This window comes from Oryctolagus cuniculus, chromosome 6 (assembly GCF_964237555.1).
Source record: "Oryctolagus cuniculus chromosome 6, mOryCun1.1, whole genome shotgun sequence".
In the NCBI taxonomy this organism is placed as follows: domain Eukaryota; kingdom Metazoa; phylum Chordata; class Mammalia; order Lagomorpha; family Leporidae; genus Oryctolagus; species Oryctolagus cuniculus.
In genome coordinates this window covers 157,628,884-157,644,524 of record NC_091437.1, presented here as the reverse complement: position 1 = coordinate 157,644,524, position 15,641 = coordinate 157,628,884, and the positions used below count along the sequence as shown (strand labels likewise).

The 15,641-nt window shown below is 39.8% G+C and overlaps 1 protein-coding gene across 7 annotated transcripts in view; it reads right to left on the bottom strand.

Moving 5' to 3' along the window:
• The window catches only part of EFR3A (EFR3 homolog A), a 121,318-nt gene that overhangs the window by 67,689 nt on the left and 37,988 nt on the right, over positions 1-15,641 (bottom strand). For 4 of the 7 annotated variants that reach the window (XM_070075500.1, XM_051844031.2, XM_070075503.1 and 1 more), the window contains exons 2-3: positions 5,419-5,495; positions 196-323 (exon numbers count right to left, since the gene is read on the bottom strand). In XM_070075500.1, the coding sequence (XP_069931601.1) occupies positions 196-323; positions 5,419-5,495 (205 nt within the window). Of the gene's footprint in view, positions 1-195; positions 324-5,349; positions 5,496-15,641 lie in introns of all 7 variants that reach the window. The other 3 variants (XM_051844033.2, XM_070075501.1, XM_070075502.1) reach the window with 1 other exon arrangement.

The window sequence follows — 15,641 nt, the reverse complement described above, 5'->3', positions numbered from 1 at the left end:
AATCTGACCACCACCAGGAAAGTAATAAAAGCTGCAGCATCTATGTAGGTACCACACATTTCTTTGTATAATATTACAGTATTTTATCTCCAAATACTGTCTCTGCCTGGCTAGATGACATAATAATTTACTGTACAACTTAGCCTAGGGAGGATTTTCTGAAGAGACTACATTAGCAGCAATCAGCTCCCTTACCCGGAGCGATGTCTGACAACATCCCTGCTCAATCTTTCTGCCAGGTAAGCACCAATTCGATCCAACTTCTCTGGAGCAGATACTGCATAAAATGTCAATTTCTCCATATCAGCTTTAACAAGGCCATCCTAAAAGTAAAAACAGCAAGAGTAAGATAACAAAGTCATCCACATTTTAAAGCTTGCTTATTTACTTATTTGTTTTGGTTTTAAGTGTTGCCTTCTTCACACTTCCCCCTGGAGATTTATCCATATTTATGCTAAAACATTGTGAATATCATCTCCTCAGTTCTAACATTCACCATCCTGGACACACAGAACCTTTCAAAATTTAAGGAAATGTCTCAGTAGGCAAAGCATTTAAACGGATAGTCACAAACAATGAATGAGACACTATAACACTTTCCTTTATAGAGAAATGCCCAATGAACTGCAGTATGCAGGAACTAGGATATATTTTAGAGAAAAGATTTCAAACAAAATTTGTTTCAATTTAAAAATGTTTTAAATGTTGTATTAAGCCTATTTTACCCCTTTAAAAATAGTGAACATGCTGTGTTTTTAATGATTCAGAATTTGCTGATATCATTATAGACTTTTGTTGTAGTTAACAAACGAGACAGCATTCAGAATTGTATGAATGTATGTTACTCAGTGTATTGAAAAATATCAACAAGTCTGATACAGAATTGTGAACTGTCACCGATCTCCATCCTCTGAAACATGACATACAGCAGATCTAATGAGTCTTCTACCTTCACAGCACTCTGGCATGCTGTGGTATAGTGGATAAAGCTGCCATCTGTGGCACTGGTATCCCACAAGGGCAGTGGTTCAAGTCCTGGCTGCTCCATTTCCAATCTAGCTCCCTGCTAATGTGTCTGGGAAAGCAGCAGAAAACGGCTCAAGTGTTTGGGCCCCTGCATCCACATGAGAGATCCGGGACACGCTCTTGGTTTCGATTTGGCCCAGCTCTGGCCATTGCAGCCATTTGGGGAGTGAACCAATGGATGGAAGACCTGTCTGTCTCTTTCTGTAATTCTTTCAAATAAATAAATAAATCTTAAAAAAACAAAACCAAACAAACAATCTCCCACTTTCTCAGTGTCCTCTTAGCCAGTCAGTTTCCCCCAGGGGTGACTTTACTCCACAGGGCAACATGTAGATCCATTCTGGACTGTCATGGCTAGGAGCAGAGGGTGCCAGGATCCAGCAGGTAGGGACAGAGATAGTGCTAAAAGTACTCAGTGCCCAAGACAGTCCCCCACAGAAAAGAATTACATGAACCCAAAAATGCACAGAATGTAAGCTGGCCTAGACACAGTACAGGGGCCCCATTTTCCCTGTCTAGGAGGAATCACATTGCCTGTTCTCTATGCATGTACCTCAAAGCCCCAGGATCTGGTTCCAGCAGCAGCTCTGACAGTACTGGTTCTCTGACCGTTGGCATTGTTATCAGTTCTGCATCATCATTTAAATATGACTGAGTCTCATCTACTTTGTTGAACCCCTCACTGATTTTACTGAGAAGTATTTCACTTATAGAAATTGACATTTTGGGGCCGGTGCCGTGGCTCACTTGGTTACTCCTTTGCCTGTAGCGCCGGCATCCCATATGGGCTCTGGATTCTAGTCCCAGCTGCTCCTGTTCCAGTCTAGCTCTCTGCTGTGGCCCAAGTGCTTGGGCCCTTGCACCCACATGGGAGACCAGGAGGAAGCACCTGGCTCCTGGCTTCGAATTGGCACGGCGCGCCGGCCATAGCGGCCATTTGGGGGGTGAACCAACGGAAGGAAGACCTTTCTCTCTGTCTGTCTCTCTCACTGTCTATAACTCTACCTGTCAAATAAATAAAAAATTGAAAAAAAAAATTGACACTTTGAGAAGCAATGACTTGAACAGCCCTTATCTTGACTACTGAGGAACAGTTTTTTTTTTGAATACTATTTGTCGAACTCTAATTAACATAGTTACACATAGCATATAAAGTCAATTGAAAATAGATCTCAGTAAAAAATAAGAGTGGGAATGAGAGAGGGAGGAGGAAGATGGGTTGGGAGTATGGGTGGGAGAGTGGGCAATGTGGGAAGAATCCCCATGTTCCTAAAGTTGTAATTATGAATGTATGAAGTCTGTAACTGTAAAGCTGTATAGTTCTGCATACATTCCTATGGACTTACTTCTAAGGATACAGTTTAAAAACTTGCCATGGGACCCCAAATCCCCCTAAGCTAAATGGTAAAAATACCATCATAAGCATTTTAAAGTGATCATATGAATAGGATTAAGGGTCTGGTAATAATAAAAGAATTAAAAAGGAGTGAATGCCCAAACATGGGAAGCAGTCCACACAGCAGACTCATAGAATGACAATAGCTTTAAACGGCACTCTGACCTCAGAATCAGCCCTTAAGGGACTCTGATCTGGCTGAAAAGCCCACAAGAGCATTTCAGGCATGGAAAACCAAGACACTGGGGCAAAAAAATGTCCTACATGATGGATCTCGGTAGATGAGACCCCAGTGGAAAGAAGTGGAGGGAGAAGAGAACTTCTACTTTGCTTATGGCATTGTCCAAATACTGACGGAGTTTGTGGATTCAAAAGGCTTCCATAGCCTAGGCAGTCTGTGTCAAGAGCCTCGGGTGGTCACCGACATCATGCATTAGATTGTTAACTGTTAAATTAACAAGAGTCACTATGAACTAACTTCCCATGTATGACCTCTGTCCTCAAAGAGTTGTATTATGTCTAAATGCTCCCAAAAGATTATCATTGAGTGCTTTGTTAATTAAGTTTCTATTAAAAAAAAAAAAAGTGAAATTAACTTCAAGACACAATGACTTTGAACAGCTCTCATCTTGACTGTTGAGAAATAGTTTTTATTTGTTTCGGTTTTTGGTTTTTCTTACCATGCAAATTTTTGAACTGTTTAGTTAGTACAGAGTTGGCCTTCTGTGTATAAAGTTCATCGAAAATGGATCTTAGTGGAGAATGGGACTGGGAATGGGAGGAGGAGGTGGAGGAGTAAAGGTGGGAGTGCGGCTATAATGAGAAGAATCCCTATATTCCTAAAGTTGTACTTATGAAATGTGTGAAGTCTGTATTGCTTAAATAAAAGGGTTTTTTTGGTGGAAAAATAAATAAAATAAATAAAGCATTTCACTTACAGTAAACATCTACTTCAAGTTTATAATTTGAAATGTGATCACTCTATAGGGCTGTGAAACTACCACTAGAAACAAGATACCACTGTTCCCATCATTTGCGATTCTCAGGTGTTCTGCAGTCTATCCTCCCCTCTCCAGCAACCATAGCTCTCCTTTTCATCATTCTGAGTCTGCAGGCACCTTACATAAATGGAGCCAATCTGCTGACTGTTCTGTGAATGACTTCTTTCACTCAGCTAACTTCTTTGCTTAAGAACCCCTTTCTAGTTCACCTGGATGACATCTACTCCTCTTTCAGTTCTCAGTTTCCTCCAGAGACTCTTCATGGCATCTTTCCAATCACCTTCCCAAAACTGGGTGAGATTTTCCCACTTTATGTCTTGATCACAGCACTTACTCCAGTATTATATTATAGCACATAGTATTTTCATTAAACAAATAGCCATCGAGTACCAACCATATGCTAGGTACTGTGATAAACACTGAGGAAGTAATAGTGAGCAAAGAACTGTATTAACTCACTTGGTTCTCAAGATTGTAAGAAAGGTACCATTTATTATTTCCACCACACAATGAATAACTTAAAAAGTTGCTCTAGATCACCCATATTAATAATTACAAAAAATCATTTGCTTGTTTGTCCCCCTACTAGATTGCTTTCCTAAAATAGTGACTGGACTATAGCACATATATCCCTGTTATTAAGATATCTACTTTCTGATTGATTGTGAATACACAAGATGTTTCCATTTGTTTTACTAAATAAAAAGAAAAATGGCAAATTAAGTAATGGCTCATATGTACATAGATTCATGCATTTTTAATTTTTTTAAAGATTTATTTATTTACTTGAAAATCAGAGTTAGAGAGAAGCAGAGACAGAGAGAGGTCTTCTATCCACTGATTCACTCCCCAAATGGTCACAAGAGCTGGAGCTGGGCAGATCTGAAGCCAGGAGCCTGGAGCTTCTTCCAGGTCTCCCACACAGGTGCAGGAGTCCAAACACTTGGGCCATCTTCTACTGCCTTCCCAGGCCATAGCAGAGAGCTGGATCGGAAGTGGAGCGGCCAGGACTCCAACCGGTGCCCATATGGGATACTGGCACTGCAGGTTGTGGCTTTATCCGCTATGCCACAGCACTGGACCTCATTTTTTATTTTTTACAAATCTTATTATATAGGCTGTCATTTAATAAATCTTACCTAAATCTCTGGCAAAAATAAAGATTCTTTTCGGTAGTCCTTCTCCCATTTATGTCATCGCTCCCATGAGCAAGTTGAAGGGTCCCACACTGTCTACAAGTTAAAGTGGATAAAGCAGATGTCTTGCCTGTCATTTACATTCCCCCATAATTTGGCCTCCACTTTACCTTCAGTGACCATATGCCAGATCTTCAGAGAAATAAAGATCTGAATATTCTCTATCATTCCCCTTCTCTAACTTTGTCCTTCAAATAAATAAAACAAACAAACAAAAAACCTCTACAACAGTCCGTCTTTACCTCTCAATTCTCTTCTAAAAGAAAAGAAGATTACAGCCAATCCCTACTTATTCTTTGGATCCTAGCTTAGATTTCATTTCCTCCAGGGCTTTCATCTACTAAATCCAAATTAGATAGCACTCCTCTGTATACCATAGCGCCTTGTACTTCCTGTCACAAAATTTTTTCACACAATATTGTAATTGCCAACGGATTTATCCATGAGCTGGGTGAGGCAGCACATCATGCTCTCTTCAGTTATAACTTGAGTACTCAGGATACTTTATCTAGCACTGGTTCATAAGTTTTTGCTGAGTGTTAAATTAGACATTATACAGATTATGAAAGAATATCCCCTATCACTCCAGATTTGTGTCTAATCTATGAACAGGATCTGAAAAGTAGAAAGTTGAGCATAGGTCACTCAAAAGTAAAAAACGGAAGTATAAAAACAGTAATGTATAAGACGAGATGTAAGGGTAAAAGTAGAGAAATGAAATTAGGGAAACCTTAGGGAGGTCAGCAGGGGGCAGAATGGGTCAGCAAAGAGAAGGATCAGTAGATGTAGATCAATTTACTTTTGGATCTTCAGGGAATATGTTGTCCACCAGGCGTTTGTAGCGAGGACGCAATGCAGAACAGCAGCAACATACTCCTGTTTAAAAAACAAAAAGTACAGAAATATTAGTATTGTAAACTGACCTAGAAATTCCAGTTTCTGAATATGGGTATGCTACTTAAAATAAAAAGTGTAAACTGCCACAAACAAAAAAAGGTATGTAAATTCAGAAAGCGACACAGAAATGAGAAAGCTATATTTTTCACCCCTCCCAAACACAGCTTCTAACAATCTGCATGTGGGGTGGATGTCTGGCACAGTGGTTAAGGTGCCATTTGGAAACCCCCAATCCCATATGGGAATGCATGGATTTGTGTCATAGCTCTGCTCCCAATATCAACTTCCTGCTCACCTACACGCTGGGAGGCAGCAGCAATGGCTCGGGTAGTTTGGTCCCTGTCACTTACATGGGATACCCACATTGAGTTCTGGGATCAGCCCTGGCTGTTGCAGGCATCAGGGAGGGAACCAGTGGATGGGAGATCCCTGTCTGCTTCTCTCTTTGCCTTTCAGTGAAATACAGCTTTAAACATTTTTTTAAAATTTAGAGGTAGGGGCCAGTGTTGTGGTGCAGTGGGTTAAGCTGCTGCTTTTAACGCTGGCAATTTGCATCAGGACATGAATTTGGGTTCGAGTCCTTGCTGCTCTACTTCCAATCCAGCTCCCTGCTAATGTGAGTGGGAAAGCAGTTGAAGATGGCAAGAATCTGGGCCCCTGCCAATCACTTAGGAGGATCCAGTTAGAAGATCCAATGTGGCCATTTGGGGAGTGAACCAGTGGATGGATGCTCTCTCTCTTTCTCTCTCTCTCTGTCTTTCAAATCAATACATAAATATTTTTTAAAAAAATATGTGTGGAGCCAGCACTGTGGTGTAGTGGGTAAAGCTGCCGCCTACAGTGCCAACATCCCATAAGGGCACTGGCTGGAGTCCTGGCTGCGCCACTTCCGATCCAGCTCCCTGCTGTGGCCTGGGAAAGCAGTGGAAGATGGCCCAAGTCCTTAGGCCCCTGCACCCACATGGGAAAACTGGAAGAAGCTCCTCATTCCTGGCTTCGGATTGGTGCAGCTCCGGACGTTGTGGTCAACTGGAGAGTGAACCAACAGATGGAAGACCTCTCTCTCTCTGCCTCTCCTTCTTTTTCTGTATAACTTTCAAATAAATAAATAAATCTTTTTAAAAAACATATGTAACACACACATATATATGTGAGTAAATGCTTGAAGTACAGATTACCTGAACTTCGTTCTAAGCAGATCGCTATCATGTTACTGAGTTACGACAAGCAAGAGACAACTTCTCCAGATCTCACTTTCTTTATGAAGCATGCAGCTTTCACATATATCGCACAATCAATACCAAAGACAAGTGAGTGTCCAGCACAGCCAAAACAAATAAAAACAAGACCAGATTTGCAGTAGAGGGGAGTCATTAGAATAGTAATAAAAATAAGACCCAGTTAAGTTTGACATAGACTCCTCAGTGATCATAAAATACTAGGGGTACATTACCTAAGATTTCCAGCAACCTAATGAGCTTTCATCATTATCACTACTTAATAGAAGCATGAATTGCAGAAGTAATCCAGTAACTTACTCATCAATAATGGCTTCTTTCTACACCATACACACTATAATGGTCAAATCAATCATTGCCCACATATTTAATTTGCAGAGATAATATCCCTACTCCTGAGGAGTTTATAAACTATTACAAAAAATAATGAATTCACCAACATATACTCAGGCAATACATACTGAAAATACAAAATGTTCCACTGCTCAAGCTGTTTTTTAATAGGAGAAAACATTGTACAGAATCTAATATTCCAAAGAGTTAACTTTTCAAAATAACACTAAAATATTTTAACCCCTTTTAGATTCGAAAAGCAAAACACATATTTGATAACTGGGATGAAAAAAGGGTTAAAAGCCAAACTGGCAAAAGTCATATTTCCATATCTACTATACTCTTTTACTTTGTATAAACATTAATACTGACACTGAAATAAATTAAAATCAAGAATGTATTGAGTATTGATCAGATAAGACTGAGCTAGGTATTGCAATGATGAAATTAGTTGACAACTTGATAAGATTTAGATGAATTCTTCGCTAATTTTAATGCAAGGCCACATACAGCAAACTCAAATTGTTATCATGACAAAAAGACCAGCACTCAGGCTGAAGACCCAGTTGTAACGGGTTAAGTTTCCCATCAGAATAGTAAATTTTGAAAACATCCTTACTGGATTTCACTTACTGACACTTTCTGCTAGCATACATTATCCATTACTCTTAGTTTAAAGGAGCTTGAAAAATAAATATGAATTTGGAATGCAAACAGTACCCAGGTTCTCAATTTCAGGAAGCCTAGATTTCCTGGAGAAGACAGATCAGCAAAATCACAATTCAGACATGCAGTATAATTTTAAAGCATGAGCTCTGGAGTCAGACGTATATGCGGTGAATCTGGAATCATGTCCAGAAGGGAAGGGGAGAAGTAGGGGTGGGAGACACAAGCAGGAGGTTACTTGTCTTACCACACCTATCCGTCACCAGTAACACAGATGTAATAATATTTTTCATAATCACTATGAAAATTGAAGAAAATTATATATATTTATTAAGCATTCCATAAAATGGTAACACTCTTGGTAATGTAGAGTAATAATACAATCAGGCTAAGCTTAAGGTGATCAAGGGTGCAACAATGAGAAATCTTTGCCGTAAACTAATCATTTAAAAATCTCAATGAATTTCATATACAATGCACAACAAGCTTTCAATAAGAATACCAGTACCAGCTGGGTTAACTGCCATTTTCTGAACACGATGTGTGTACCATACACTAGGGGCTTTTCAACATTATTCCTTTACTGCTAGAGCAGCTCTGTGAGATGGGGGTTATTATCCCCATCGATGAAGGAGGAAACAGAAGTTTCGTGAGGCCCATTTGCCCAGCGTCATCTAGCTGGCGAAAAGCCTCAGCAACCATGAATCCTACTCAGAACTGATGACTTCAAAGGGCAACTCTGACACTACATTCAAGTGCCAACGTCCTAACTGCTTAAACATTTTAGCTTTCTACAAATCATGACTGATACACATGATTGCAGGAATGTGTGTACCTAACAGATGAGGAATGCGCTGCGTAACAGGCAAGTAAAAACACCAGTGAGGTTTTCAGGAAAGGCCATAATGAAACAGAAATACCTGCATGACCACATCCTATAAATGAAAAGCTATCCACTATAAAGATTTATGAAATGAGGTTAAAAGTTTACATTTGCCAAACTTTTTATGAAATTGTACTATACAATAGACAATATAAGGTTAAAATGATTGGCAATAATCATAAAATAAATTACTTGAGAGATTACATTAAGTAAGAGAATACAGTACTTACGAACATCACAAGAACAGATAAAATCAAACCATTAGACCTACTCGGATATAGAAATGTGGTTGACTCCCTTGAAGTAAATTCATAAGGCTTTTCTAGTTCGGCTGCAGGTACCTGGACGTAGTCCTTCATGTTGTAGTAAGACTATTTTCTAGTTGATCTTCCTGCTTCTAGATCCTTTTACCTACTGATCAGGAAGTGCCTAGTTCACTTTACTTCTAATTAATTAGGAGAGAACACTCAGTAACTTATCTACATTGTGGCTGACATCAAATATAAAGCTAACAAGAACTTGATAATATCCATATCAAATTCTGCTAACAAAGCCACTTAGCCTAAATAAAATACTAAGGCAGTTGCATTGCTAGTTGATAAAAGCAGATTTTCAAACAGTTTAAATAAAAAAGTGCACTTGCTTATATTTTTTTTCTTAATGCATTCTTTTAGTACCTCCCAACAAACTCACTTGACCCTGATACCATCCTATTTTCAACTTCTTCCTTTTTTCAAAATGAAAAATAAAAACTGGCTGAACACACACAAGTCCCCCCAAAACTGGCAAGCCTAAGCAATATGAATTCTTCATTTAATTTTAGCACATGAAGTTTGAGAAAGTCATTCATTCCTCTCCTAAACATGTGAAACTCAGAGCCCTGATTATGATACATAAGAAGAAATGAAACAGGAAGGCTCAAGTAGAATAACTCAACTATGGGAAAATGGAACTTGGGTACAGTTAGAAAAGAGAAATTATAGGGGGAAAAAGTACCAGACTGCCTTTTTAAAAGATTTATTTATTTATATATTGGAAAGGCAGAGCAACAGAGAGATCTTCCATTCCTAAACGGCTGCAACAATCAGAGCTGGGACAGGCTGAAGCCAGGAGCCTGAACCTCCTCCCAGGTCTCCCATGTCGGTAACAAGGGCCCAAGCACTTGGGCCATCTTCTGCTGCTTTCCCAGGTGCATTAGCAGGGAGCTGGATCAGAAGTGTAGTAGCCCGGACTTGAACTGACACCCGTATGAGATGCCAGCACAGCAGCAGCTGCTTAACCACTGGGCCACAAGGTCTGTCCCTGCATATTCTAACAGTGTGCAGACAGGCTCAGGGGGCATTAAGGGTCTCTGAGCATCAGTGAGCAAACAGGAAAAGCTTCTACTAATCTCTCAAGGTTCAGAGTACTAAATTAGTAATCTAAAAATTTCTTGGGGTGGATAAACCACCTAAATGCATTTAAAATGTTTTTTGCAATTCGTGCCTTTTACATACTCCTAAGCTATCACTTCTTAAAAACACTGAGAGAATTTCTTCTCTTTATTCTCATGTGGATTCACCAGTCTCTAAAATGATGGAGGTGCACGGATGCCTATAAGAGGAAATAAACATTCTTTGATGGGAAGGCATTAGAATTAATCTCCGCCCCTCCTCACTCATAGAGGCACTCACAGGAGGATTTGAGCAGCCATACGGAGAACCTGACCACCCAACTCAGGACATGGATCAGGCCCATGGGCACACAAAGGTGTACTGACAAGCAGCAGCATTCTGTTCCACTAGCGAGACCTCTGGTTTGGGATAACATTTGTTTTCCTGTGAGTAGTTGGATAATTAAAATGACTCCTTTTTAAAAAACACAACTTTCAACTGACATTACCCTATAACAAACGAAATCTAAATGGAAATACTGATATCCCCATCATGAACTGTACACCACTGCACCATCCTAGGATAAAGTTACTCTCCCAAACAAAAATGCTGTCACTGCAGCTGACAAATGCTTAGATCCTATTGTGAAAACTGACTATGTGACTTTGAATCAGATTTGCATCATGAGCTGTAAAAGCAGAAAATAAATAGTATCTTTGACTTGTATGTGACAATTATATTATCTAATTTAATTGTTATATTGAATATGTTAGGAATTTGTTGACATATGTAGAGCTCACTAAATTCCATACTTTTAAATAAGAATGGTAGGGCCTGTTCTGGTCCAGGTGAGCTGCTGCTCGTCTGCAGCACCAGTATCCCATATGGGCACCAGTTCAAGTCTTGGCTGCTCCACTTCCAATCCAGCTCCCTGCTAATGCACCTGGGAAAGCAGTACGACCCAATTCCTTGTATTCCTGCACACACGTGGGAGACCCAGATGAAACTCCTGGCTTCAGTCCAGCCCTGGCCATTGCGGCCATTTTGGGGGTGAACCAGCAGGTGAAACGATCTCTCTCTCCCTCTCTCTTGTAACTTATTCCAAATAAATATTTTAAGAGAGACAAAGAGAGCGAGAGTGAGAGAGAGAATGGCTATGATTACTGGATTTGGGTCCTTTATGACTTTACCATATATTTCTACTATAGCAGTTACAATAATTTATTGCATTTACTTATATACATATGTATTTTTACCAACAAAATGAACCCCTTAAATTCAAAGTCCATATTCATTGTTGTATGTCTGACATATAGCAGACATGTATAAAAATGTTTCTCACTAAATGCAGAAGCACAAAAAGTTCACTAAAAAACAAAATGAGTTTAGCATCTGTTCCTATATGTAATAAAAATCAAAAGATAAAAAAAGTACATTGTGGGGCCAGTGCTGTGGCATAGCGGGTAAAGCCGCCACCTGCAGCGCAGCTTGCCTGCAGCGCTGTATCCCACATGGGCACCGGTTGGAGTCCTGGCTGTTCCACTTCCCATCCAGCTAAAACAAGATTGGGACACTTGGGGACAAGAGACAGCCCAACGTTAGGTGGATCACATGGCCATAAAAGCCACTGAAGTTCAGAGGAAAGAGAATATACTTCAGCTCATGTGAAGAAAGGTTTTACTAAGGACAGCCTTTGAACAGGACTGTTGACACAATTCCTAAAGAAGGACAGACTTTAACCACAGAGATAATCTGGAGAGAGTGGAGGACAACTATAATCAAATGGAACAATGCAAGCATCACTATGAAATGAGGCACACGAAAAAAAACAAAACATATAATTTAGTAAGTCAAAACTTTGAAAGGAACTCTGAAAAGCCCATAAAGGAGGCATGAAATAGTCTGGTGACTAACTAGATAAGGTCAAAAGAAAGGGAACAAATGGTCTTATCATCAGGAAAATGTTCCCTTGGAAAGGATTTTAATCCACTACAGGAGTATTTTATTACACGATCTTTTCCACATGTAATTCTATACCATCTCTCTTTCATCCTCCATTTCACTACTTATTTTATTCCCAGTCATATAAGCCTTAAGGAAAAAAGAAAGACAACAAAGCAATAAATATAACTGAAAATAAAACTGCACTGCAACATTTTGCTCAATAGGCACAACACAAACCAAACTCTGGTATATTTTTCCAAAGTATTCTGAGACTGTAAAAAACAAAAACAAAAACAGCCTTTTTTCCCCCGAGTCAATTTTTGACTGTTCAATATATAACATCTTATATTTTCCCACTATTGCCATCTTAATTTAAAAAAACAAATTAGACATTCTCTTAGTCAATTAACACAAAAATAAAGTCAGAAAATGTAATTCCTTATTCATTTCACCTGATGGAATAGTTTACAGCGTAACTAAGAAACAGTCCAGTGAGTACCACAGAGATAAGATCTGCAGCCAGGCAGGAAAAGCTCTCATGTCTCTGAGCCACCACTTCAGGACACTGCATGTGGCTCATTCTCCATCTAGCAGCACATCACCCATGGACCCTGCTCACCCCTCCATCCAACAGCACATCACCCATGGACCCTGGCTCATCCTCCGTCTAACAGCACATCACCCATGGACCCTGGTGGCACAGGTCATCCTCCTACACGCTCAGGCGGCAGAGCCTTGGTGTCCCAATCTCCAGAAGTAAGTAATTAGATGACGCAGAATTGAAAACCGAAATAGTATGCGAATGCTTCTTAAAATTTCTAAAATACTTGGCCAGCGCTGCAGCTCAATAGGCTAATCCTCCACCTGTGGCACCGGCACCCCGGGTTCTAGTCCCGGTCGGGTTGCCAGATTCTGTCCCGGTTGCCCCTCTTCCAGTCCAGGTCTCTGCTGTGGCCTGGGAAGGCAGCGGAGGATGGCCCAAGTGCTTGGGCCCTGCACCCACATGGGAGACCAGGAGGAAGCACCTTGTTCCTGGCTTCGGATCAGCGCAGCGCGCCAGCACTAGCAGCCATCTGGGGGGTGAACCAATGGAAGGAAGACCTTTCTCTCTCTCTCTCTCTCTCTCTCTCTCTCTCTCTCTCTCTCTAACTCTGTCAAAAAAATTTTTCTAAAATACTGACTAATGTTCTCTTCAATGTCAGGAGTGCTGTTAGAATTACAACTTAAGAGTATGGGAGCAATGACTTTCCTCTTTAGTCAAAAGCAATACATTGATATTTACTTTGCATAACTAATATGCTTCAAAAGGAGGAGGTAACTACACAATAAGCTACAATAGATATTAGGAATCAGTATTAAAAGGGAGACAAGTGGTGGAAAGGCAAAATGCAAATCAGATTACACAGAACTTAACTGAGAAAGTAAAAGCACTAATAATATATTTTAAGAGGTCTACTAAAACACATCTAACAAAAGCACTAGCTAGCAACAAAACACTCAAAACAAAATCTTGCAATTTTCTTTTCTTTCTTTCTTTCTTTTTTTTTTTTTTTTTTTTTTTTTGACAGGCAGAGTGGACAGTGAGAAAGAGAGAGACAGAGAGAAAGGTCTTCCTTTGCCATTGGTTCACCCTCCAATGGCCGCTTCGGCCGGCGTGCTGTGGCCGGCGCACTACGCTGATCCGATGGCAGGAGCCAGGTACTTATCCTGGTCTCCCATGGGGTGCAGGGCCCAAGCACTTGGGACCATCCTCCACTGCACTCCCTGGCCACAGCAGAGAGCTGGCCTGGAAGAGGGGCAACCAGGACAGAATCCGGTGCCCCGACCGGGACTAGAACCCGATGTGCCGGCGCCGCAAGACGGAGGATTAGCCTAGTGAGCCGCGGCGCCGGCCCAAAATCTTGTAATTTTCAAAAAAAAAGAGAGATGTACTGTCCAGTTAAGGAAACATCTGGGAAATCGGTAAGGGAACACTTTCCATCTCTGAGTACAGTTCAAAATTCAGTATCTTTGGAGCTTTCAACCAAATTTATTTTCAATTTCTTAGAGCAAACTTGCTAAATATACAAAATAACATAGCTAGTCAAAGAGTAGGGAATGCTTTGCTTTAACATTAAACAAAAACTTTGAGTGTATATCCAAAGGCTGTTAACAGTTTCCTTTAATCTGAAAAAGGACAAAAGAAACTGAATTTACAAATTTTATTTCTGCCTGCTTATAAATTGAATATTTCTTCTGAAGAGTCTTTAGATGAACTAAACACATTCTCATGGAACACCAAGAAAACAGTTCTGAAAAGTTTTTGTTACATCAATGCCTGGATATAAGCTAACAGTCTAGGAATCCTCACCCATTACAAAACAATTCTGAAGAATCAGCAATTTCTGGCAGCAGTCAAAACATTCCATAATTTTAAAATACAGTTAATTTTAAAAAACTACATGAAAACACAAGAATTCCCATCAAAAATAGGTGTTACTAGTGCTACTTGTTAGGTGACATCCTAACTGGGGGTCCACAACATTCTCACATTATAAATCAAAACAGAGAAAGATTCATTAACATTAGTACACAAAATGTGGGCTTAAAACAAGTGATAGCAAGAATTCAATTTGCAAACCGCTGATTTAGATACTTCAAAATTCAACTGTACTTAGATAATTTAGCATCTTGAGAGTGATCAAGGATACCATTAGTAATTATGCAAAGGCTAGTGGCATAAACTTTGACCATCTCAAACAAACCAGGGCCTATGGTTATCCTACTCATTCTCTTCGAGTATTGAGACATGTGCAAAGACATCCTCAAATTTTCAATTAGTTACAATATGAGGAAAAGCAGGGACAATCCATTCAGGGCAGATAAAGACAAAGGTAAGATTACAAACCACACCTGGAAGAAGACTGCGGCTGCGGGATGGACAGCAACATCTTCAGACTTCAGCTGGCTTTAATTTTCCTGGTATATAGTCATTATAATGCAGCAATTTTGTATGATGAGTCATTAACTGTAATTAAAATATTGTAGAAAACGTCTACTACATTCAAGAGACTAACTTGGTTGTGAAATGTGCAAGTAAGTTATAAAATAGGTTCCTGACATAAAGACTTTTAAAATACAAGGGTGCTAAATACTAAATACTAAAGTGTCCACAGGAAGATAAAATTGAAAGTTAAGTTTATCTTGGTACCAAAAAATCCTGAAAACCATGCATAATTCTAACCATAATATACATTTTCCATGAATGGTTTGAAGATTCATGCACAGATTTCAGATTTTTTTGCACTAAAATAAACTTACAATTTCATTTTCCACAAACTTTTAGAAGTACCTTCATATATCAATGTTATAGAAAATGAGATACTTCCCTTACCAAAATCAAAAGATAGATGCAAAAAAATTATAATAACACCAAACAACCGAATTCGCCCTTGGTCTCTAGGTAGAACTACATACTATGCCAGTTTTCCTTTCATATATATATATTTTAGAGGTTTACTTATTTATTTGAAAGGCAGAATTAGAGAGAGGCAGAGGCAGAGAGAGATCTTCCATCCACTGGTTCACTCCCCAAATGGCCACAATGGCCAGAGTTGGGCCAATCTGAAGCCAGGAGCTTGTTCTGGGTCTCTCACATGGGTTCAGGGGCCCATGGACTTGGGCCATCCTCCACGACTTTCCCAGGCCA